The 27,500-nt window shown below is 39.2% G+C and overlaps 1 protein-coding gene across 8 annotated transcripts in view; it reads right to left on the bottom strand.

The window, feature by feature from the left end:
• The window catches only part of mef2aa (myocyte enhancer factor 2aa), a 102,726-nt gene that overhangs the window by 12,493 nt on the left and 62,733 nt on the right, over nucleotides 1-27,500 (bottom strand). For 4 of the 8 annotated variants that reach the window (XM_053678004.1, XM_047153047.2, XM_047153049.2 and 1 more), the window contains 3 exons: nucleotides 16,530-16,661; nucleotides 16,329-16,463; nucleotides 14,293-14,521 (listed from right to left, as the gene is read on the bottom strand). In XM_053678004.1, coding sequence (XP_053533979.1) covers nucleotides 14,293-14,521; nucleotides 16,329-16,463; nucleotides 16,530-16,661 — 496 coding nt within the window. The remainder of the gene's footprint in view (nucleotides 1-14,292; nucleotides 14,522-16,328; nucleotides 16,464-16,529; nucleotides 16,662-27,500) is intronic. The other 4 variants (XM_047153051.2, XM_047153053.2, XM_047153050.2 and 1 more) reach the window with 2 other exon arrangements.

Raw genomic sequence — 27,500 nt, 5'->3', positions numbered from 1 at the left:
AGAAGTTTGTTTGAAATCTTTGCCAATTTATTAAAAATAAATAAACAAAAAAAAGCACATGCACATAAGTATTCACAGCCTTTCTCAATACTTTGTTGAAGCACCTTTGGCACCAATTACAGCCTCAAGTCTTTTCGAGTATGATGCTACAAGCTTGGCACACCTATTTTTGGGCAGTTTCTCCCATTCTTCTTTGCAGGACCTCTCAAGCTCCATCAGGTTGGATGGGGAGCGTTGGTGCCCAGCCATTTTCAGATCTCTCCAGAGATGGTCAATCAGGTTCAAGTCTGGGCTCTGGCTGGGACACTCAAGGACATTCACAGAGTTGTCCTGTAGCCTCTCCTTCGTTATCTTGGCTGTGTGCTTAGGGTCATTGTCCTGTTGGAAGATGAACCTTCGCCCCAGTCTGAGGTCCAGAGCGCTCTGGAGCAGGTTTTCATCAAGGATGTCTCTACATTGCTGCATTCATCTTTCCCTTGATCCTGACTAGTCTCCCAGTTCCTGCCACTGAAAAACATCCCCACAGCATGATGCTTCCACCACCATGCTTCACGGTAGGGACGGTATTGGCCAGGTGATGAGTTGTGCCTGGTTTTCTTCAAGAAATGACACTTGCCATTCAGGCCAAAGAGATCAATCTTTGTTCAATCTTTGGTCTGAGAGTCCTTCACGTGCCTTTTGGCAAACTCCAGGTGGGCTTTCATGTGCCTTTTACTGAGGAGTGGCTTCCGTCTGGCCACTCTACCATACAGGCCTGATTGGTGGAGTGCTGCAGAGATGGTTGTTCTTCTGGAAGGTTCTCCTCTCTCCACAGAGACACGCTGGAGCTCTGTCAGAGTGACCATCGGGTTTTTGGTCACCTCCCTGACTAAGGCCCTTCTCCCCCAATCGTTCAGTTTGGCCGGACGGCCAGCTCTAGGAAGAGTCCTGGTGCTTCCAAACGTCTTCCATTTACGGATGATGGAGGCCACTGTGCTCATTGGGACCTTCAATGCTGTAGAAATGTTTCTGTACCCTTCCCCAGATCTGTGACAGGATACAATCCTGTCTCAGACGTCTACAGACAATTCCTTGGACTTCATGGCTTGGTTTGTGCTCTGACATGCATTGTTAACTGTGGGACCTTATATAGACAGGTGTGTGCCTTTCCAAATCATGTCCAATCAACTGAATTTACCACAGGTGGACTCTAATCGAGTTGTAGAAACATCTCAAGGATGATCAGTGGAAACAGGATGCACCTGAGCTCAATTTTGAGTGTCATGGCAAAGGCTGTGAATACTTATGTACATGTGCTTTTTTTTGTTTTTTATTTTTAATAAATTTGCAAAGATTTCAAACAAACTTCTTTCACATTGTCATTATGGGGTATTGTTTGTAGAATTTTGAGGAAAATAATGAATTTAATCCATTTTGGAATAAGGCTGTAACATAACAAAATGTGGGAAAAGTGAAGCGCTGTGAATACTTTCCGGATGCACTGTATATACACACACACACACACACACACACATTTTATATATATATATATATATATATATATATATATATATATATATATATATATATATATATATATATATATATATATAGCGAGAGAGAGAGAGAGAGAGAGAGAGAGAGAGAAAGAGAGAGCATAAAGCTGATACAGTGTTGTAAAAGAGGCTGATTAAAAATAAACGATTATAATAGTAATAATAATCATCATGTTTTAGGCAACCCAACTACTGTATCCACTACAATGGATGAAATATTGACCAGGACAACTCTTTAATTATATACAATGGGTATAAATAGTCTACACAACCCTGATGGCAGGTTTTTGTGAAGTAAAAGAATGACACTAAGATAAATGATGTCAGATATTTTCCCACCTTTAATGTGAAATTGCAAGTTATACAAAAACAGAGACATGTTTTTAGGGAAAAAAGGAAAAATACAAAAAACTTACAATAACCTAGTTGCATAAGTGTGCACACCACTCAGTGTTTTGGGGTAAGAGTCCATCAGTGTGGCACATCTTGACTTGCAATATTTTCCCATTTTATTGCAAAAACATTCCAGAGCCATCAAATTGCAAGGATGTCTCCTGTGCACAGCCTGCTTCAGGTCACCCCACAGATTTTTAGTTGGATTCAGGTCTGGGCTCTGGCTAGGCCATTCAAAAACATTGATCTTTTGTTTAAGCCATTCCTTTGTTGATTTGGATGTATGATTTGGGTCACTGTTGTGCTGAAAGGTGAAATTCCTTTTCATCTTCAGCTTACTAGCAGACACCTGAAGGTTTTGCACTAATATCGACAGGTATTTGTAGCTATTCATGATTCCCTCCACCTTGATAAAAGCCCCAGTTCTGGTTGATTAAAAGCAGCCCTAAAGCATGATGCTGCCACCACCATACTTCAACATGGGTATGGTGTTTTTTTGGTGATGTCCTTTTTTTTAACCAAACGTAACTGTTGGAATTATGGAATTATTGTATCTTTTGGTATTGGTCTCATCAGATCACAACACATTTTGCCATATGGTTTGGGGTGATTTAGTTGGGTTTGGATGTTTTTTGTGAGACATGGCTTCTGGCTAGTCACCCTACCCCAAAGCCCAGACATGTGAAGAATATGAGAAATTATTACATGCAGAGAGTAATCAGTACTGGTCAGATATTCCTGCAGCTCCTTTAATGTTGCCGTATGTCTATTGGAAGCCTCCCTGGTAAGATTTTGTCTTGTCCTTTTATAAATTTTGGAGGGATGTCCTGTTCTTGGTAATGTCACTGTGGTGCTCAATTTTCTCCATTTGTTGATTATGATCTTCACAATGTTACACGGTACAGGTAATGTTTTAGAAACTCTTTTATACCCCTCTCCTGGTCGATTCCTTTCAACAGTGAGATACCATGCATGCTTTGTAAGCTCTTAGTGGACCATGGCTTCAGCAGTCAGATGAAACCAAGCAGATGTAACTAAAATCCTACAGAAACAACTGATCTTTATTTGGGGATAATCAAAAATAATTCCATTGATGACAGCTGTATGATAATTACTTTTGAACATGGGATTGAAAGTGATTGGTTCATTCTGAACACCGCCACATCCCAGTTATAAAAGGAGGTCCACACTTATGTGTTACAATAAACCAAGTCATTGTAACCTTTTTTTTTTTTTCCTCTTTTTCCCTAAAATGTTTGATTATTTTCCACTTAATTTTTATATGTTGCAATTCCATATTGAGGGTGGGAAAAGTTCTGATGATTTATCTTGGTTTTATTTTCTATTATCACAAAAACCTGCCATTTTAACAAGGGTGTGTAGACTTTTTATATCCATTGTAGCAAAGCAGCTATAAACAACAATTTCAACACAATTCTATGCAAAATTGCATTGAATGTATTATTAATATTGATGTATGTATTATTTGAAGGTTTTATTCTATTACAGATTTTTATTATATTAAGTGCAAACCGTTTTTCAGTAATAGTTGTTTTATTAAAATTTAAATGAAATTCAAACTAAAAAACTGCATTTAACTCATTTAATTGTTTCCATGACTGAGTCGTAAAATAAGAACATGTGGGTGGAGCTAAGAACATTGCTGATACTTTTTTTTTGTTATCACAAAGGATGCCAATAACAATGGTATATTTAAAGATCAATATATATCTCTTCATTTTTATGTCTATACCCAGTAACTTTATATCCTTTATTAATGGAAGGATACATAAAAAAACAAAAAAACATAAACTTCTAAACAGCACCTAATGAGGATCATTTTCTCATCATTAACTGGGGAGAATCAATCTGCAGTCATCCCATACTTGGGATACTGTTTGTCTGTTAGAAAACAAGGTTTATGTTTGATTCATGTTGGATCCCGTCCCATCGAGTGAACCCAGTCCAAAATTGTCCATAAATGAAGGGGATGCATTATTAGGTTGCACATAGCCAAACAAAGCCTCTTACAGCTCTGAATAATGCAACGTCCTTTGGGAACCCACTTATGTAACCGCTCGGCTTTACATAAACAAACACTTTGTTTTGTTTTGAAAGCAAAAAACAAAAAAATGCCATTTCTCCAGAAAGCACCACATGGCGCTAGATGAGGCCTGACTGCCACTGAGCTATCATTACCTTAAACAACTGTAGCAATGTTGGATGGGGGGGGGGGGGGGGGGGGGGTGAGAAAAGTCTAATGGATGGCCAGAATCAAAGCTTTGCTTCCCTAATAGATTAAGTGGAAAACAGACAAAATTCTAATTATAGTTTTAATTAATGAGGCTGAAAAGTACCTCCTTAGTGGGTGCAGACGTACAGTGCATCCGGAAAGTATTCACAGCGCTTCACTTTTTCCACATTTTGTTATGTTACCACCTTGTTCCAAAATGGATTAAAATCATTATTTTCCTCAAAATTCTACAAACAATACCCCATAATGACAATATGAAAGAAGTTTGTTTGAAATCTTTGCAAATTTATAAAAAAAAAAAAATTTAAAAAAAAAGGCACATGTACATAAGTATTCACAGCCTTTGCTCAATACTTTGTTGAAGCACCTTTGGCACCAAGTACAGCCTCAAGTCTTTTTGAGTATGATGCTACAAGCTTGGCACACCTATTTTTGGGAAGTTTCTCCCATTCCTCTTTGCAGGACCTCTCAAGCTCCATCAGGTTGGATGGGGAGCGTCGGTGCACAGCCATTTTCAGATCTCTCCAGACATGGTCAATCGGGTTCAAGTCTGGGCTCTGGCTGGGACACTCAAGGACATTCACAGAGTTGTCCTGTAGCCTCTCCTTCGTTATCTTGGCTGTGTGCTTAGGGTCCCCAAAGCATGATGCTGCGACCATCATGCTTCACTGTAGGTATGGTATTGGCCAGGTGATGACTGGTGCCTGGTTTCCTCCAGAAATGACACTTGCCATTCAGGCCAAAGAGATCAATCTTTGTCTTGGTCTGAGAGTCCTTCACGTGCCTTTTGGCAAACTCCAGGTGGGCTGTCATGTGCCTTTTACTGAGGAGTGGCTTCCGTCTGGCCACTCTACCATACAGGCCTGATTGGTTGAGTGCTGCAGAGATGGTTGTTCTTCTGGAAGGTTCTCCTCTCTCCACAGAGACACGCTGGAGCTCTGTCAGAGTGACCATCTGGCTTTTGGTCACCTCCCTGACTAAGGCCCTTCTCCCCCGATCGCTCAGTTTGGCCGGGCGACCAGCTCTAGGAACAGTCCTGGTGCTTCCAAACGTCTTCCATTTATGGATGATGGAGGCCACTGTGCTCATTGGGACCTTCAATGCTGCAGAAATGTTTCTGTACCCTTCCCCAGATCTGTGCCTTGATACAATCCTGTCTCAGACGTCTACAGACAATTCCTTGGACTTCATGGCTTGGTTTGTGCTCTGACATGCATTGTTAACTGTGGGACCTTATATAGACAGGTGTGTGCCTTTCCAAATCATGTCCAATCAACTGAATTAAGGCTGTAACATTAGAAAATGTGGAAAAAGTGAAGCGCTGTGAATACTTTCCGGATGCACTGTATTGTTTTGGCTCAGGAAACTGCACAAGAGAACAATGCAAGTCTGTAAAAAAGCTCCAACAACGGTCTCCAAGACAATGTAATTTATATTTTACTTGGAGAATCTTCTAGTACAAAAATAAATATAATTTATACTGCATCTATGCAAGTTAAAAAGGTTTAAGGCTTGGAAACTGGATGCAGTGGCTATGGTGGTTACAGCCCTCATGACAGGATAGAACATGCACAGAACAGTTTCACCCAACATGTTCTAAGTCAAACCAACAGGCCTCATAATTGCTCTTTAACAGCCTGGAAATCCTCTGTATTAGTCAGGGAAACTGCGACGCTTCTGGGCATGTTGCATAGCCGAGCAAATACTGAAAGCTTTTTATTGGAAAACCAAAGAGTTACAAAGCACACTATATTTAAAGCTGATTATGAAACTGTCTCATAGATGAGACTATCTCACTAACTGGTGGCTCATCAGAACATTCAGAATATTTTTGGAACAATTAAGTGCATGACTGCCTCTTTGCGCATGATCACACATTGTAAACTTGTCTATGTGAGAATGTACCTGTCCACATGGGTCACAGCTCACTGTGGCATTAACGGTAAATTATAAAAAAAGAAAAAAAAGAAAAAGTAAGAGTCTGTTTAACATAAGTATTCCTCATTATTAGTCTGAATCTTAATAGTCACATGATAAGACACAAGCAATAACCAGACTAAGTTAAGCCACTAAGTTAAACCGTTTTTAATGTGATTTTATTTTAAATCTTCACCTTCCACATCTTCACACAAAGTTAGGACATACAGTAGCCTGGCATCATGTGAGCTTCAAGCACAAATCAGAGAGGCCTGGAACATCTTTTGGAGTCATGTGCTTGTCTGTCACTAGTGGTCTGAGCTAAACTTGGAGATGAAACAGACTCACAAGAATCGGAATTCATGACATTTCAAAGAATAAAACATGCATGAATAAAACATGTAATATCAATTAAACTGAGCCTACCATTTCCACTTAAGGTATAATATTTGCATATTGGGTGCAGTATTTGTATAATTGAAAGGTATTTGTGCCATGATGTGTGTGTGCTAAATGCATCATGTTGTGACTAAACGCCAAGAAAAAATACCTAATGCATGTAAATGTATTAGTGACAAATAAAATGATTCGGATAATTTGATGTTATCCAACATTTTTACTGCAGTACTTATCTGAATATTTGAATACATTTAATCTTTGAAATTCAAGTCATGAAAATTCTGAAAAAACTGAGATAAACTAAAAAATAATGTGGAAAAGGCCAATTTCTTGATTTTTTTTTAAAACCTGGATTTTTAAGAACTGAATTGAATTAAATGACCAATATGTTGTGACATTAATATTATAAGCTTCTACCTGGATGAGAAATGAATGGCTGACAGATCTTTATAACAGGTAAATGTTTAGATATCTCAAATTTGCAGTAAAAAAGCTAAATTAATTCAGGTTCAGGTTCTTTTAAAAATGATTTAACTCCACATAAGCAGCCTTACAATTCATTACTCTTTGTAGAGCAAGTAATTATTCAGTTAAAATAGACACACATACAGCAACCTCCACTCCAGCAAGGAGGACACACACTGCACAGTCAGCTGGGCTTAAAGGAAAATAGTCCTGGTCAGCATCCAGAGATGACTGTCTGTAACCAGGCATAGAGGAAATGTATACATTGGCAGTGCCATGCAGGCAAAGCGCATCCCAGTCCAAATGAGCAGCTGTCTTATTCTGAGAGGCATTAAATCTGTGATTCTGGTTCTTGTCTATACACATATGATGTGTTACTGATCCTTTCCTGTAATAGTGGTTAAACCAGACTAATAGTTTGCACAGAAAGGAATAGTGTCCCCTAAAATTCCAATGTGAATAACAATACAGTCATGCTAATGCCAGCAATTTAGGATTACATCATTTTTTCATCCAAGTTAGCAAATACGGGTAAACAATTCCTTCAGCGTTCTTAAAATTTCTGTCTGACTTTAAAGGCACTACTGTATCAATCTATGCTAAATGGATTAGTTGGGTACAGTAATGTAATCCTTGTAAGGAGAACAGTATTTTCTCTCAAGCTATGTTTGGAACTGCTCACTCCACCATGTGTGATGAGATTTTACTGCTTCACGTGAAAATTTGGTGTGCCAATTAAAAAAAAGAAAGAAAGAAAATGTAGACGACTGGCATAAAGCCATCTGTTCTTTTCCTCACATAAAATGTGAAATGCAAATGGAAGAGCAGTGTCTGGAACTCCAGCACTCTGCAGCAGCAGGAGAACTAAGAGCAAAAAAGTAAGGCATTTTGTTCCAGAGATGTGATGAGTCACCCTGCCCCCTGGCAACTATACACATGGTTAAGTAATGCACCAAAATACTGCAAAAAAAGCAAGGCAAATCATGCTCGAATGAGAGGGAAGAAACTTAGATGTACTTTCTATCTAACGGAGCATGGAAATGTGAAAAAGTTCTATTTTTTACAGAGTGGTGTGACCATTTCAGTTTGATGTACGTTTCTCATCCACTGGGTTTAAGGAGTTATCCAGAACGTTTTCCAGCACGCTCAGATGAAGTGGCGCAAGTAATCAGCACTGCTGCTCTGAACTGTCTCCCTCCAGTACCCGTGGCTTGAGAAAAATCGGAGGTATGTGTGGAACGGTCATTTTGCAAGAGTGCTGAATTCGTTCTGAAATCTTCCAGACTGTAGCGCTAGTTCAGGGTTCAGTGGAACAAACAACAGCTGAGCTGTATGACCAGAGAGCCAAAAGGCTGAGAGCCATGGGCACAAGTTCCTCACCACACCCTGTAATGGCTGTGCTTAATAAGCATGGCTGTACAAATTAAGAGAGACCCAGACTCTTGCTAAGAGATATTACTATGGTGTATGCTCTCATCTCAGATGAGTAATCCTTGCTAACACAATGGCTGATTAATCAAGACTACACTCTTGCACTACTGTACCATTGGAAATGGGTCAACGGGAAAAAAACATCTGTTAAGTAGAAGTGGGTGAAGTGACAAAAGATATCATATGATACTTGCCAGCAAACAAATAATGTTATAAAAAACTAAATCAATAACACTTTTTAATTAATGTCAACAGAATTCAAATATTTTACACTGAAAAGGAGAGAAGAAGAAAAAAAAATCAGCTTCACAGCTCACAGCTTTGATTCTGCACTTGGGTTAGTTTATGCATCTAGTTTCTCTGTATGTTCTCCCCATGTATGCATGGGTTTCCACTGGGTTCACCAGAAAAACATGCTGAGAGGTGAACGTGTCATGCTAAATTACCCCTAGGTGTGAATGAGTATGTGAATGCGTGTGTGCGTGGTGCCATCCTGTGTCATATCCTGGGTCTTTTCCCGACTCGCCCTGCCTAGTGTTTCCGGGAGAGGCTCCAGAAACACTCTGACCAGGATAAAGTGGTTACTGACGTTGAATGATTGAATGAACTAATGTGACATAAATTCTAACCATATTGATATTGTAATCATCATATTACCCAGCCCCACTGATAATAAAGTAAAATGTAAAAGGTAATAAAGTAAAATGCTTTGACACAGAATGATCAGCTAAGCAACGGCTTCTCGGAAAACACACACGCACACGCTGAGCTCTAGCCTGTTCGTGGCTGAATGCGATAATCACTACATTGCATATAGATGTCACTCCTCATCACCACATGTGGGTGTCCAACCCTAACACTCTCAGGCTCAGCATGCAGTAACAGGCTATACAGTGTATGCGCACGCACACACACACACACACACAAACCCAGGCACAGTAACAAGCCACCTGTCTCTGCCAATCACATACTCAAAGTTCTTATGACAGCCAGTCTGATCATTGTACGAAGTGTACGGAGGACTTAGAGAGATGTCATGGCCCAAATGCTTGGGTTAGGTTATCTTGCAAGCCTGCACCAGCCATATAAGGACTGCTGCAGTACCGGGAAAAACAGATGCACATGTCAATAGGGGAAAGAAAACTCCAAGAGGGAGGGAGCAACAGAAGGGGGGGCTTAAAATAAAACAGCTAGTTTATTTGTCTGTCTGTTGGAATTAAATGTTCAAGCATGCCAGGTGTAAAGATAAAAAAAAATGCTGAGCTGCTCAAAAAGCTGCTTTTACCAAGTTCTTTTCTATATAAAACCAATTCAATATAGCAGTCATAACTTGCAGAGACATGCCTTTACATAAGAAGAAAGACAGTTTTCAATAAGGCCACACAACATAGTGGCATTGTCTAACGTAAGCAAGAAGTGCTCTCCGAATGGGGGGGGGGGGGGGGGTTGTATTGGGGAGGCGGTTGGAAGCAACCATGCAACAACACTGTCACTAAGACAAGCTATCCTACTATTTGTAACTGTCAGAGAGAACAGTTGGACACATGACCTTGTGCGTGTCCTTCAACAGTGTGTGTGTACACACAAGCAGCAGGGCAGAGGGACACTAGCAGCTGCCACCACTTTTTGAGTATTCCAATGTTTATCTTCACTCTGTTGAAAACACAACTGGACAAGTGGACACACCTGACTGGTGAGACTTCGCTGTTTTGACACTCAACAGCTTGCCGTTATCTTTTAGAGCCCATTAAAAACTATTGCACACAAAGCGGCCAACAAAATGCTAATACTCACTAGAATCCCAGGTATCCTTATGTAAATATGTTATTATTGTGATGTATGCATTTTAAGCTTTCTTTGACATTCGCAAGACATTAATGCAATCTGAGCAAGATGCTTCAGTAACAAATCCTTGCTGACCTCCTTCTATTGTCCTCATAAAGGACAAAGTCACTTTACCATCAATCACATGCTCATAACAAAAGTGAGCGCACATGACCTAAATTCCCAAATATCAGCGGAAGGAGGAGAAATGCTAGCACTACTGTACTCCATTTCTCATGTAAAGGAGAAGCCAAAAACAACAGCTGTATAAAGAAAGAGCACAAGGATGTCAATAATGCTATGCTGCTGTTTTGCTGATTTCGAATAAGCTGGAACATATAAATGACAGTTTTAAAGGTACAGTCCCAGCAAATATATATTATATTTTATCACTAATAGTGAGTTCCAGCTTCCATCCACTGTTCCCCCATGTTAGTATTACTGGCCAGATTACTCTTAAATGTTATAAGAAAAATAAAAGGAATAAAAACACACACAGGAACTAAAGTGAGCAGATACAGTTAGCTACACAAAGACTCAGAGGTATGGGCTAGACAGCACACTGCCCAAGTGACAAAATGAAATATTAACCCTTTGCATCAACAGCATAAAACACCAGTCAATCACAAGTCTGATGCTGGTAGTTAATTCATCCAAGTTACAGCAGACAATCAATGTTACTTCATTGTATTGTTCACATTTAAAATTAATAAAGTTCATACAATAGTTACCATGCAGCCTCAGTGTCAACTGCTAGACTGTTTTTCATCTGCACAGAGCCATGTTGAAAATCTAGGCCGACAATTTGCCGATTTCTGCTTTCCGTGACAGTAGTTTCATTAAGCAAGACACGTTTAATACTGAATAATAGTTAAACACCTGGTTGCACTTCACGTATTAACACTTCATATTATATTGCATTATTGGTGGTAACATAGGGGTGGGCGATATGACAAAATACCAGATCACAGTACGTATCACAATATAAAAAGCACTGTGCAAAAGACTTAGGCACCCTATTTTGTAATACACATTTTGTTGTAGATGTTTATTTTATGACTTCTGTGTTATTGAGTCAGTACATAAATTTCCAAATATTACTCCCCCCCCCCCCCCCCCCCCCAAAAAAAAAAAAATAAAGTTACCAAAAAAAAATTGTTTGTATGTCAGTAGAAAAAGTAAGTGCGGCGGTCTCCAGAACAACTGTGGCAGGTTTGCTAAGATGCTCAGTAAAATATTGACTTTGTTTAGTTTTACTGTTTGCTCTTTGTAGTATTTCTTATGTAGTTTATTTTCATTATTTTTAAGTCGTCTTTGCTTCACAGCATGTCTTTGCCTGTCCTAGACATTTGCACAGTACTGCAGATTTCCTAACAGTTTTATCATTTACTGTCTGCAAAAATAGTAAAAATTGTTTGACACTGGAAAAAAAAAAAGGTATTTTGTAATATTTGAAAGATTAAGTACTAAATTTATAAGAGCCACAATATTATTATTATTATTATTATTATTATTATTATTATTATTATTATATAATCAATAACAATATGGACATTATATAGTCATATGACTCAGCCCTACTTTAATGGATGAACATGCTTTAAAAATAAACATAGAGAAAAGTCTTGTATTCCAAAAAAATAGTATACTATGTAAGTTTGTTGTTCAACAGACCACCAAAAGTGCAGTATACTTATACTCACCTGGTGCAACTAATGAAACTCTTGATTAGTTGCATTAAGTGTGCTTGAGACAACACCTGTTTTGCATGTTTGTGCTGTTGTGAGGGATTCTATTCAGGGGGTTGAATAATTTGTAAACTGGAGAAGTCATTATAACTTGCATTTTGAGTTGAATTTGAGGAAACCACTGGAAGCATTCATTGTGTTGAACTATTTCAGTTGCTTTTGTTTAATTTGTTTATAGCAAACAACTGAAAGTCTGTAAATTTTGACAATAAACCCGATTTGCAATGGGAGGTTGAATAATTTTGATTGCAAGTGTATAAACAGCAGAAATGAAACTTCAACTTTCAGACACAGCTGCAGGCGTGGGTTGACAGGAAGTGTGTACCATATGTATGTGGAGTATGTAAGAGTGTTTGGCCAAAGCTGTGGTCAGTGTAGGGGGTTTTGTGGCAACATCTCAGTGGTGCTCTGCAACATTGCAACTTCCCCTGCCTGCACCTTCAATCATGCTTTCTTTCTGACCCTCCACACTGAGACACACTCATAAAAGCAGTGCAGGATTTCCAGCACTAAAAAAGCCGTAACGCGAAGCACTGAAAAGCCTGCACATTAACGTTTATTAATGGCAAATTCCTAAACAACCACATTACATTAGGCTCTCATAAACTGTAGCAATTCTGGCTCTGTTGGTTGGTGCTGTATCTGTGCTGTTGCTATGAGAAGTTAGAGGTTGTGTGTCACACTGAGGTCACAGGGGGACATTGCTAGCAGTTACGATGGTGTTTTAAGGAGAAATGTTCAATGATCTCAAACATAAGGGTCAGATTTTGCTGTTAGTTCCTAAAAACAAGAGAGAACTTACCATTTTTAGCTGAAACATAAAACTTTTACATTAATGAGAAGTCCAACATACAGTGCTGAAATTATTTGCTGATTTTCGTGATTTTTCTTCTGTTTTTGTGTATATCTCATACTAAACTGTTTCAGAAATTTTAACTAAATATAAGACAAAAAACAAAGGCAACCTAAGAAAACACAAAATCCAGTTTTTAAATGATAGTTATTTATTGAACAAAAAAAAAAGTTCCCCAATATCTAGTTGGCCTGTGTGAAAATGTATTTGCCCCCGTGGTTACGAATTCCCCAAATCTATGAAACTGCATTCATAATGGGGTTCAGATGTACTAGATGTAACCAGGCCTGATTACTGCAAACCCTGTTCAATCAAATCAACACTTAAATAGAACTTTTTCAACAGCATGAAGTTGGTTAAAAGGTCTTACCGGGTAACACACTATGCCAAAATTAAAAGAAATTACAGAAATGATGAGGAAGAAGGTCATTGAAATATAGTCTGGGAAGGGTTACAAAGGCTCTGGGGCACCAGAGAACCACACTGAGAGCCACAACCAGATTTTAAGTTTAAAGGGGGAAATTCGTTTTTCACATGGGTGATAGGTGTTGGATAACTTTTTTTGCTTCAATTAAAACAAGAAAACAAACAAACAAAAAAAACCCTGTATTGTGTGTTCACTCGGGTTCCCGTTGCTTTATGTTGTATTCCGTTAAAGACCTAAAACTGTTTAGTATAAGATATACACAAAAACAGAAGATATCAAATACTTTTTCACAGCACTGTAGAAGTGGAGACAACAAAATTTGGACTCTAGTTACAGAATGCAATGCAGAGACTCAGCTCAGCTAGTTCTTAGCCAGCTAAGAGATGACAACTACGAGGGTTTTGATCGAGAATAGCAGGATTAGCATGAAAGTTGAAGCTCTGGAATCTTATTTGTTTGAGCAGGGTTTATAGATGAGGCGGTGAGAGAGGTGGACAAACAAAAAACTGAAGTGTCGCTGCATTGTTCTCTTTACATAGAGATGAAGCGAGGGCTAAATACCACTAGTGCTACTATAAGTAGAAACCATTAACCAAAGTGCAAAACAGACCAGCTAGTTAATGTAAGTTAAATGTCAAGTCAGAATTTAATCATAAAATAATTATTTTGCATAACTGAGGATCACATATCGATAATAAATATTGATATACAAGTCTTCAACCAACCAAGAATTCTTTGCCCTCCATCAACATAAATTTTACTCCCACAAGCAGATTTCTAAGACAGGAAATTAGTTTGATTGATACTAATTACTGAGATATTTGAAATAAAAAATATCTAATATATAATATTAAGAAATAGATCAAATTGACAGGCAGACAAAAATAGCTTATTCTTTCTCGCCCAGAGCTTTAAACCTCTCCACAGGTTCGTCCCTCAAAGCAGAAAGACACAAGAGAAACAGGAGGAAATATGGCTCCAGTGATGTAAACATTAACATCTTTCTACAGTTAAACCCCTAAGGTGCGAGGTAACGCTCTACTGACCTGCACTGCCCGTGCTGGGTGGCCTGTGGGGGGCACCAGCAGGCACCATGTTTCTTTGAAGAGAGGTCTGGGGAGGGGACAGCATGGTGGCTTCGCTTAGAGAGGCTGTAGCAGCAGCTGGCAGGCCCTGGCTACTCAGAATGCCCCCGGGGTTGTAGCTCATGGAGTTGGGGTTTGTCACCGGCACGGCCACATGCATGGAGAAATTCTGCTGCTGCAAAGCTGTGGGCTGCAGGGAGGAGAACCAATGCACGCAAAGCAACACACACACACACACACACACACACACACACACACACAAACACACACAGAGAAATTTAGTGGCTTTTGATCAGAGAAGTTATCAGGTACAAGCCCACAATACTACAGAATAACGTAAAATCATAACTCCACCATCGGACGTGAGGTGGATTTTATTCATTTTAATCGTTATCCAGTTACTTTTACTCATAGCCATACAATTCCAGGGTTAAGATTCAGATTAGCTTTGTGTGTGAGCACATACATATCTCCAGGCCTCTATCAGAAGTGAAAGACGACTCCTGGCCTTTAGTGCTTTTAACAAACAATGGAGTAAACCAGAAGATGGATAGCACAGTGGAAAAGGTAATCTCGGGAGAAAAATCTCAGGATCACCTTCAGCTATCAAGTGTAAGAAACACAGTCAACTGTCTGTTATAGGAGTGTTTTTGCACGGTGCACATATCCAGTCGACACGCATAAGAACACAGAGATACTGTATACATGAATTTACATGCATAGATCAGTATGACATCACCATTCCAGCATGGCAATAGTCAGCACTGCACTCTAATAAAACAAATATATTTTAAAAAATGATACAATTTGTTAGATCAGACTTCTATCTTGCAAATCCTTATAAATGATTAGGACACTGAGCAAAAGCTAAGCTATTTTTCCTTTCTGTTGCAATAAGTGAACATATCAATAGCATACTGTATTTTTTATAAAAGTACAGTATATAAGAACAGTGCAGTGCTGATTAACCTCAGTGATTTCTGGGTGGGTCAGTGTGAGCAGTGAAATTGAAACCACTCCATTGGCAGCACACACTACAGTGAGCACGTTAGTGATATTATTAGTGTGTTAATGGCACAGAGAAGTGGTGCTTTGTTCATGTGCAGATTGGACAGTGGAGGTGGCTTGTCTTCTCAGAGTCTCAGGTGCAAAATGTTATGGTCACCACTCACAATAAGATCACCATTGTATCAAGGAAAAAAAATGTAAAATGTAAAATGTCTTCTGGTTGTATAAAACGTCTTCATATTAGCTTGAAGTCTGGAGGTAGATGAAGCAGGCTGATTGATGCCTTTCAGGGACTAAAGGAGCTGGCCAGTCAAGGAAATGGGTCTTTAATGAGAGAACATGAGTCAGAGAAAGAGGGAGAATACTTAAGTTCTCCACAATCCTTTTCTCTCACACATGATCCAGGTATAATGCAGGTCTGAAGGTAAAAGATTCAATTTCCAGATCTACAAGGATGCAAAAATTCGACATGTGGAACTGAACTCATCAATCACTACAGCCTTCATATCTGTCTTTAGTCGTACTGCTGCAGTGAACTAAAGGAGACCAGGAAAATATTTTTCATGGCAGGGTAAATCACTCTGTGGTTAAAAAAAAAAAAAAAAAAAAAAAAAAAAAAAAAAAAAAAAAAAACCATCTCATTATATGAGGCGTTCAGCTACAATTCAATGAATTGTATGATTAAGGCAAAGCCTAATATTGTTAAATTAGCTCTGCAGTCAAGTTTTCCAAAAGGGTGACACCTATCCAAACAATGTGATCTTATCGGGGTGTACAAAAAAACAGCGTAGAATTAAATAATGAACAGAGGAAAACAAAATACACTTCCAACTAAAAAAATGTGAAAGGTTAATACTTAAAAAAGACTGCATAAAAATTGTGGACAAAGGTTGTAGGGTGGGGTAATGAGTGGAAAAAGAAGAAAAACTAAATAGGGAGGGAGCATCCTTTCTGCCACAAAGCCAAGCAAAAATATTACATTTACTTACGATTTTATGATTTCGCATCATATTATCAAACTCCTCATTAATTTTTTTATATTTTTCTTCTGTGTGGGGTGTGAGGACATATGAGGCATCAGGGTCCGGGCTATCGCAGCCTCTGTGTTCTTTCTTGTTTAAGGCCTGTAGTGAATATCAACATAAAAACAGGGATCAACAAAAAACTGCAGAAGAGAAAGCAGTACTTACACCAGAGCGCTTGTATATTAAATCACTCTCTTCATTTAGTTTGCCCAAACGGTCATCCATGAGGGGACTATGGCCAAAACAGTCATCAGGATCAGGACTGGCACAGTCATTATGGCCTTTGGTTCTTAATTTCTGCAATAAAATTGGAAAATTCACATACAATGCACACAGGCAGATGCAAACACAGTGAGACTGTAGAGACTTATGTAGGCTTACATTTCTGAGGATACAAATTAAATACATATACACAGTTAATTATTTATTTACACCTACCTTATATACTGCATCTACTAGGGGTTTAATACAATGGTACTATATGTATCTGTTTAGTGTTCCGTATCCATATTTGTATTTGAACTAGAAGTGGGTGTGGTCTATATGTTTATTTTAAATGTGAAGCCTACAACTACACATGTGCCTGGAAACACAGAGGAAAAAGAGCAATTTTTCATTCATGCAACATAACAATAAATCAGGGAACTATTGTTTACAGTTAACAACAATAATAGCCACCTAACACTATTTTGTTTCTCACTTTCCAGAAAATCAGAAAAGTTCACTAGGACATGATATCAGAATCTACTATGAAGCTGGGACACAGTGCTGATGTGAGTCAAAATGGGGTCCTTTAAACAGCATTTCATTATTATGCCTGTGTGATTTTTCAGTGTTTTTTTTTGTGTGTTTTAAAATAATGATGGAGAATGCTCATTGAAGAACAATGAAAAACACACAATAAGTTAACATCATATAAGTTAATATATATTTTTTTAATGATTTAATGATATAATTTTTGGCGATCCCAGCAGTGATATGATGCCCTGTGCTCAGCAAATTTTGCACATGGCTCGATAAGTATGTTTCTTTTGTGAATGTCAGGCCAGTTTGTATTAAAATATTGTAGAAATATGGTTTTATTTTGTAGCTCAGTAAAACAGTGCTTAGTTCAGGCTACTCAAACAAACCTCTGATGAAACAAATTCGAATCTGTATTTGTATACATTTTGACCATACAATCTGTCCATTTTATAATGTATTCATATTTTGGTTACAGCCATAATATCTACACTTGACACTATGTACAGTAGATGCTCTTTGCAGGTCTACAGTTACTAACTGCAACATCTCGAGCTGCATACAGTGTGTCAGCCTCTATCAGATATATTAATGAAATGGGATCACCTTGGTACCACCACTGACCATTATCATTTGGGTGGTGGATCATTCTCAGCATAATAATACATAAGACGGGTGTGGCACTGGTATAAGTGTATCAAGCACAACAGTGTTGCTTATTGGCCACTTTATTTGACACACATATCTTAGTTAGTCCACCTTTTGAATGTACAGTTAGAGAGTACAGTAATCCAGCTTCTGTCAGTACTGCTATTGGCTGAATTTTTAGTTGGCAAACTATATAAGATATTTAAATACATAAAAAAAAATAATACACCGATACCACTTTAACTGCCATGTCAGTGTCCATCAACCAAATTGTCTGTATATATCAAGGAGACAGCAGGGTATTTTGAATTTACATGGCTGTCCAGTGTAGTCAGTGCAGTAATTTGGTAAATGTGCTTAATACTGTGATGCTTGCTCCATTGCTACGGCATTAGCAACTGCAGAGGAAATTATGAATTCTTCTCCTGTACTTTAAAACCATTTAGCTCTGTAGAAGCCAAATCAGGCTTCTTTTATTCTCTGTCTATATCTCTCATACACACACATATTCCTGCTTAACGCATGTGTGTGTGTGTGTGTGTGTGTGTGTGTGTGTGTGTGTGTGTGCGTGCTTCAATATATTTTTCATTATTTTTCAGTTAACATAAGCCACCCAGCTGGATGGCGGCCTCACATAAGAAGGTCCCACAGCGCAGCCATTTGGAAGCTGCTTTGAGTTTCTTCCAGCACACTTGCCACTCACAGAGCATGTCAAGTGCTAAAATAATGGATCGTCATATCTGGCCACTAATGCTTATCTGAGAATGAAACAGTCTGATTATTCTAAGAGAAAAGAGTACATTTGTAATCGATCCTATTACATGGAGAAGCATTTTCTTCCTTTTGTCCATGTGTGAAATGTGTGAGCCTAGGTTGGGAGTGTTTAGAAAATTGGCACAATTGTGTGTTCTGATCAAGATACTTCCCTATGAAAAAGATACGCAGTTCAGATTGCATTTTGTTTCTGAGGTCATCTTCACGTCATTAAAGGAATTGAAGCCAAATCTCAGACACTGTGTGTGTGCATGTGTGTATGTGCGTGTGTGTGTGTTACAGCCGTCATTCTCAGGCAGGTATGTAGCAGGAGGGTGACTCTTTACAATTTATGCATTTATGAAGCTTTTAATTCAGAACTCACTTTATGGAAACCATTATATTCAATTCAAAATTTTATATATATATATATATATATATATATATATATATATATATATATATATATATATATATATATATATAGCGCTTTTAAATAAATGGACAAAAGCAGCTTTAAAGAAATATATAAATTCAGGATATAGATTTTAAATGTATGAATTTATCCCTACTGTGACTGTGGCATGTGTCTTATGGTATATATGCTTTTATTAAAACAACATTGTGCTGCTTGGTTAATGTAGTACTAAAAAGTCCTTTTTATTTATTTATTTATTTATTTATTTATTTATTTTTTACTGATTTTGTTTTTTAAAGATTTTTTTATGGAATGTCATCACAAGCTTTAAGTCTCATAAACTGCTCTGACTGTGACTGTGCTGTAGAAGACATATTTGGCTCCTGCTGCCTTTTTAATTTAACCAAATGCACGTACGCACACGCATATGCACACATATGCACACGCACGCACCCTGTACATAAAGAAATTTTTAAAACATCACATCCTGCAGTGTGCAATGTCCAGTAATGGTTTGCTGCTAACAACTGCTGAGGTGCTCAGCTTACCCATACAACTATGGGTGGGTCGACAAGTGCAGCTTTTGCTCGCTCTTTCCGAGCAACGCCTTCCTGAGTCATTTCCTGTTTATTGAGGCCTCTTTGCACCCGAATGCCTGTGTTTACCCGAGAAACTATGCACTTTCTCCCCAAGAGTGCCACAGATTCCATCAGGACCTGCAAATTAAGGCCCCAACCTGCTCATTATGTGGGCAGCAGTATGGTCGGGCTGGAGGACTGAAGGCGGGATAAGGACGGGGCAACCTAACCCCAGTGGCACACCCAGTGCCTGTGTCAGAACACAAAGCATTAGCACATAATGCAGGTCATAAAATATGTGACACAGAGACACTATGACACGCCCAAACAATGAGGGCCTGTTCATGCATGCCGTGGGGTGAAGGTCTATGATGGATGGAGCTGCCACATTTATTTTTTGCTGGCTCAAGTGCTAGAACTGGGAATAATACGCAAGGGTGAGACATGAAGAAAACACAACACTATATATGTATATAAAAGCTGTGACAGGGAGTGTGTTACAGACCGAAGTGTGGGATGGCGCACTCGTAAATCCCTCTTAAATGACTTGGCACGTTTCGCATGTCCTGCGGACTCTGCCTGCAGCTCCTAGTAAACGGATCACTAAATCAGCACATGGCTAAACAGGTGGCCCTATCCCCAGCACCTGCCAACCCTCCTCACTGCCCAGACCAGCCAATCAGCAGCCTGCGCACACCAACATAGCCTTAGAAGGGAGCCTGAAGGTCATCAGCTATGACCCTTCGCATTACCTCCTGCCCCCAAACAAGTACCAACCCAACCATCACACTTTTTGTCATATGACACCTTATTGGATCCACAAATGCCCAAACATTGTGTGAGGTGTTGCCAAGTGTTAATGCACATGGATGGATCTGTTTCCAACTCCAACCACTGGGAAAAGGATGACAAGGTCTTCCATAAGTTTGATTTAAATTGCATTTGCAATTAAATGTTTAGGTTAGTGCAATTTTATTATTCAAAGGAAAGGGGGGAGTTTGTATGTAAAAGGGTCTCGAGAGAACCGTAATAACCTCCAGCAACTGTGCTTCATACAAAATAGTCACATGTCTGTTGCTCAAAACATATAAATTACAAAAGTACAAAAGAGAAACAGACAAAGAAACTGCCATCAAATGTAAATGGTTTGCACTTATATAGCGCCTTTTAACCTTAGCGGTTCTGCAAAGCACTTTACACTGTTCCACATTCACCCATTCACACACACACAATGCAAGGCGCTAGCCTGCCATCGGGAGCATCTTGGGGTTTAGTGTCTTGCCCATTTTGGCATGTGGGCCAGGAATCGAACCGCCAACCCTACGATTAGTGGACAACCCGCTCTACCACCCATCAAGTCAGGAGAGTTTGTTTGTGGGTGTAACAAGGAGAGAGAATGACAGGCAGACCAAAGTAGACTGTTTTATGTCCTTACACTTAGCACTACTCTATTCCAAAGCTGAACTTTTCTGGCATCTCTCTCTTTTATAGCTTCTATTATCTTGAGTCTAACAACAGAAACTCATACCGTGAAATGCCCAGTTTTTACATATGCACAGACATTCACATATTTATAAAGGTGTTTGAAAATGTGCAAGTATTTTGAAAGCTGATCATTACAGGCCTATAAAATCCAGCTAAAAGCATTTGTTTGTTTAGGTCAACCATTATTGATCAAATTATAATCTCAACAGATTTTGGGAAGCTAAAAATAATGTTCAAGTGAAGCTCTTGTATAAGCCACCTACATTACCTGTTCACGTGATGTACTTTCAGTGAAATGGCTGGGCTCTGTGCTTTGAAACACCATTAGCCTGCTGCAACCTTCTTGTGTCTAGGCTTTTTAAGTTTGACTTATTTATGTATTGTATGCGAATAAACGTTGACTGAAACTGTGTGTGTAAAAGCCTAATATCTGAAATAAAGGAAGTATGGACCTGGAGAGAGAGAGAGACAGAGAGAGAGAGAGAGAGAGAGAGAGAGAGAGAGAGAGGGTGGAAAAGACCTGTAGACATCTAGAAATGGTGGAATGCCAATCCTCTGCCTCTGATTAAAACCCAGAATGTAGTCATACAACCGTACAAACTTACAACATCGTTGTTGTGTTCGGACAGAACTTCCACCTGCTGTTCTGTGTAAGACGCTTAACAAAGTGGCCTTACAAGAGTGGAGCAAAGCAAAATAAAATGAGTACAGCAAGGTGGGTAAAAGGAAGCCTTTTATCTGCTTGACAAGCATTTCTGCCTGTACATAACATCTGCACAGCTTACAGTGGAAGCATGCCTCTGCTCTTTTATGACATAACCAAAGAAGTGTATACATGCTGTGCAGTATCCCATTTGCTAAAGCTAATAACACATTTTGTCAAGAATCTAAAAAGCCCTTGGACAGCCTCACTGACCAGATTATAGAATAGGAAGTGAATCATGCATGTCCTTCCTGCTGAGGTGCTATTGTCCACTAGCTGTACTCACAGGAAGTGTGATGGCAGGGGGCTCGTTTCTTTGGTAATCATGATCACTGAGTAGCTGTATAGAAAAGAAAAAAAAAAAAACCTTCTATGTGTCTCCTCAGTACGCTGATGGGTGCTCACATCTCAACCCTCCACATGTAAACACAACAAATGGATTTATGTGCACTTTGGGAGTCTGATCTGATTGATCTATGCAGACTGTTTGAAAGAGAATGCCTTAATGTTGACTCAGCCACATATGGTAGATAATTACCAGTGGTTGACCACTGAGATTATCGCTTTTATGAACATGACAAACTCCTATTAGCTGCTGTGTTGCACTGCAGGGAGCAATAGCTACCCCGCTAAGAAAGGCAGCTGCCCAGAGACAAAACACCATCAGACTCGACAAAGCTATTAGTTGCCAGGGTGAGAGAGAACACATTTTTAGTCAGGGGGTATTTTGAGACACCAGAGCAGACTGGGAATTCAACTCAGAATTGAGGATGAAGGCATCTCAAAGTCATTGCATGGGCTTCGCAGGAAAATGAAATGGTACAAACGACATGGCATTAACGTATGCCTCCCATGCACACTGACCTTAATATCTCATTCCCAACTGTAAAACTTGACTTGTTCTACTGTACTGTACAATAAATGAAGAGCAGACCTTCTAAAATAAAGAACAACAGTTCTTAAAGCTTGCTTTCAAGCTATCCTGGAACATCAGGCCAGATAAACTACAACATCTCTCTCTCTCTCTCTCATATCTCTAATTATTTTCTTACCTCTCTTTCTCATGTTCCCTTACTCCATTGCCCTCTGATTCCTTTCCCTCTCTTAGATTGGATCATTAGCTGTTAGAACCGTGAAACCACAGCACCCCCCCCCCCCCCCCCCTTGTTCCTGCTGGCCAATAAAATATTCATAAAGACAATTAGGAGTTCCGATAAGGCAAGAGAGAAGAATGAGAGGAGAGCAGGCAAGACATGCCAGCACTACTGCAACACTTTATACCTTCTCTGCCACAGAGTAGATCTCATCAATCTGCAGACAGCCAGATCTCTGCAACACACAGACTTCTGGAAGTATCCATGCCATTCAACCTAAAAATGACCTACTGCCTCTATATTAATTATATGTACAAGCATGTGCATGAATCCAGGTTATGTGTCAGGGTGTTTAGCTGTAAGACTGAAAGAAGTGTTAAAGCCTAACTTTTGCACTAACACACCTACTAAAAAAAGCTCCAAGTTCTAGCAGAGCAATCATTTGTGAGGGTCACGTGTGGCTTGGTGGTTAGACCTACCCCAAACCCACAATGTAAATTCAGGTCACAAGCTGTAGGGCTCAATAAACCACCGGGCATCACTTTGGTAACCCTCATTCATATCCTCATGTGGAAGAGACTGCCTTGCTGTCATTAGCAATTCCAACCAAATTAGGTCAGCTGATGACATACTTCAAGTTCTGCTACACTAAACTGCCAAAGTAACCTTGCTCAGTGAGAAAATGTGGGGTAGCCTAGCATACATGAATGTAAAAACGTAATGTAATGCTCAACAAGAGTGATTCTTAGTATTCTGATGTGATAATATAAAACTTAGAAACTTCACTTGGTAAAGAAAATTCAGGCTTTTATTTTCTTTCTCTCTCTCTCTCTGTCTCTCTCAAATGCGAGTTAACCTTCTCTTGGCGACAGTTACTATGTATGTTCTTGTGAACACCTGCAGAACAGAGAAAAGGACATGATGTAATGAGTTCGTCTCTGTATGTGTGTGTGTGTGTGTGTGTGTGTGTGTGTGTGTGTGTGTGTGTGTGTGTGTGTGTGTGTGTGTGTGTGTGTGTGTGTGTGTGTGTGTGTGTGTGTGTGTGTGTGTGTGTGTGTGTGTGTGTGTGTGTGTGTGTGTAACTGCACAGTCTGTGAGGAAGTGCAGAATGGAGATGAAGACAGGTTGATGATAGAAGATACACAAAGTGAGCGAGCAGGTATGTATCCCATGGCATAATAGTGTATGGATACAAAATAATAAAATTCCTGTATTGTTAAGTGGTGGATCTGTTACCAATAAAAGATCTTTAAAGGCTGCCAATAATCCTAGTCCTTTTCTTCTGTTTCTTTTGGAAAGCTGAATCAGTATTTACCAAACCAAATGATAAGCAATGTAAACTTAATGAAACCCTTCATTGGTTTGTCCATAAAGTGTTGGGATCAGTGAAGAGCAAGTAATAATCCAGTTTTAAAGTTAAAGAATTTTTAATCGAAAGCATAAGTGTGTCACCACATCACAGTTTGTGTGCACTTTCTAAACAGTGACCACCTAATCTAAGCCTGAGCCAGCAGAAATAATCTTTCACTTCAGCACTGCAGAGGGAAACTCAAGAGAAATGGTAGAGAGAGAGTACGCCAGGACGACTAGAATAGAATTGGAGTGGACAGGGAAAGTGTGCGTATCAGGGAATATGAGATATAGGGATAGATAGAGCAAAAAGAATAAATGTATCAGAAAGGGATTGATAGAGATTTCTTCTCGTTTTTATTGAATTACAGTCAATCATGTTTGGCTGTTTTGGTGACCCCCCCCCAACTGGAGAGTAATCAATAGCGCAAGAGAAGGCCTCCATTATGCTGTCTGGGGACTGATTCTGAGAAGGGAGGGAGGGAGGGAGAAAAAGACGAAGAAGAGGTTGGTTAAGTTTAAGTAGCATGGTGAAAAAAGCATTATACTTCATTGTTACCCATATTGTTTCTATTATGCCACCACAGTCAGCAGTAAAGCAGAGAGAATAGCAGGAGGCCTACACCTGGAAAGCGCTAGAAAATTTAAAAGTGATGCAAAGCAAAGCTCATATGCTCGATTTCTAAATTACAACCAGCATTTCCAGCCTGGTGGCTCTTTTGCCTATTTGGACTCGAGTGTGAGTGCAAATTACACCACCATAAGTTACATCTCTTGGTAATATATTCCAGCTCAGTCAGCTCACATTACAAGGAAAATTGATAGTGATATTGTGCTGTCTCTGCATGAGCTTTCACGGTCCGTATTGGGGTATTATTTTTCTGGTTTGGTATAGGGCTACTGAAAAATTCATTCCTGATTTGAGAAAGAACACCACTCAGACAGGTCTCTAAAACTTGGATTTTTATCGCCATCCCATTCATACAAAAATGTTGTGCAAGACAATACACACAACTACAACTCGTGGAAATAGTGCAACAAGTGTAACACTAGATTTGCAAAACTGCAGTTCAAATAAAACAAGTGCAGCATACTACAATAAATGTATAGGGAAATGTGGCTAACTACACAGCATACATCCAATACTAAACTAAATTATGGAGGAAGTACCTCAGGATGAACTGAGTTGGTAAGACTTTGAAAAACCGATCAAGCTGACTGTGCATCTTACATATAACTCACCATCAGTAGTAGCATGATGTAGGATAGCAGCTTATAGAGTTTCAGTGGAAGAAGGCCTGAGCATCACAGTATGTGCAGAAATTGGTCAGTAGGTTTCCACAGCCATCAATGGTTCTGAACCGATCTTGCATATAACTTGCTTTGAGTGAAATGAGTCTGTTTTTCAGACCTTACACAAAAAAACCCCCACATAAATAACTTCATTAACTGTCAACTGGCCCTCATTGCTTCAAGATCTCAAATTAAAAATGTGAACCAAGACAACAGTGTATCTCCCAAACTAACAGGTTAAAATGATGCAGCGAAATGAGTCATTTGCTCGTGTTGCACTTCTCTCCCATTTAATTTGTGAAAAAGCATAAGGGTTATCTGCACAGAGTCAGCAGGGCCTGCACTCAAGCACTCAAGATTAGAGGCTGCCTCATTAGTCTTATTCATGATTAATATTTACAGAGGACAAGACTTTGTCTGCTGTTTTTGTCCAGGCGACTTGAAGAATATTTGGTTTTGAAGTGAAAAATATCAGACTCGTGAGGGAAAGAGAGAAAGGAGGCTGAGGAAGCAGGCAAAAAAAAAAAAGAGTCACTGACGTCAATGAGGCATGACATGCTGAAAATAAGACTCTCTTGGCAGTAACTAGGAAACAAGCGTTGCACTCAAGAGGGCAGAAATGCTCTGTAAGAGCGAAGTACGAGAGGCTATGGCACATGCACGCATACACACAACTACATGAAAACACACATCATATCATTGCTAAAGAGCCTTTTAGACACAGGCTATTAAGTGATGCATTATAGTACTAATGGTCAACAGAAAATGCAAAAAGGGACAGCTGGAAATGAAAAAGTGCACAATTGATATGCTGTGTTGCTTGTGTTTTTCTCTTTACACACTATTTTTTCCCTGTTGTTGGACTCTAATGTTCATAGTGCAGATGAAAAAGATCTGAGCCATGTTTCTCACTGTCTGTTCTCTCTTAGGAAGTAAACCTGCAACAGTGTTTCCACAGCAACCTTCTCACACTTAATATATAAGGAAAAAATTACCGTGACTTCAAACCATTCCTCAAGTCTTGTTTAAATCAACGAGCACACAAATCAGTGTTTTGGTTCAGATTCAGAAGGAAGGAATGGGATGTTCTGAACGAGAGCTTTGGTCCTGTCCTAGTGAAAACCCAAAGGAAAGGGAGTCCTTGTCCTATAAAAGAGGGCACTTTGAAAAGCAGTGGGAGGCTCAGTACAACACAATTAGTGTCCTGGCCCTCAGCATGGTATATTAAGGCAGTGCTTTTTAAACCTGACACACACACTTCACCCTAGCAACAGAGAAAGTATAGTGCTAATTCATTTACATAGGAAAATGTTTTTATAAAACTTTCCAAAAAGGAAATGATCCATTTCATGAGATTTATTGTATATTATATTTGAGCCTTTCTGAATGTAAAGTTTCAACCAGATATAAAGCATAGCCTATAACATTTGTAGAAAGAAGTACATTCATGACTCTGTTCATCATCAGTAACTGCTTTATCCTGGGCAGAGAGTAAATGGATCCTGGGTGAATCTTGGGAACACTGTGCCTGAGGTAGGAATACACCCTGGATTGGGCATTAGTCCATCACAGGGGAGAGAAGTATTAGACATACTGTCTAAATACCACTCACTGTAAATATGGCTATAGAAATGGCATACCAAAACCTGTTATCATAATGGTATATCATAACCTGCTATCAATTAAGTATTACCGATCCACAGTAACTAACCTCTCTATGACCAATACTAGGAAAATAAACCTGTATTTTTGTCCAAAGTTTTTATGTTTATATTGGCTTGTTTATATAGTAGCTCACAATAATTAGGCTCTGTTATGCTATGGGGGCATTTTGCTAGCATTGTTTGGGTCCAGTTGTCCCCTTAGAGGGAAGTATCACTGCAAATCAGTTATTCTGAATTATCACATTTATCTTATGATGAAACATTTCTGGGTGCATGGTGGCTTAGTGGTTAGCACGTCCACCTCACATCTCCAGGGTTGGGGGTTCGATTCCCGCCTGTGAGTGCGGAATTTATATATTCTCCTTGTGCTACAGGGGTTTCCTCCGCCAGTCCAAAGATATGCATGGTA

Source organism: Ictalurus punctatus, chromosome 4 (assembly GCF_001660625.3).
Source record: "Ictalurus punctatus breed USDA103 chromosome 4, Coco_2.0, whole genome shotgun sequence".
Classification (NCBI taxonomy): domain Eukaryota; kingdom Metazoa; phylum Chordata; class Actinopteri; order Siluriformes; family Ictaluridae; genus Ictalurus; species Ictalurus punctatus.
This window is presented reverse-complemented; position numbering and strand designations above follow the sequence as displayed.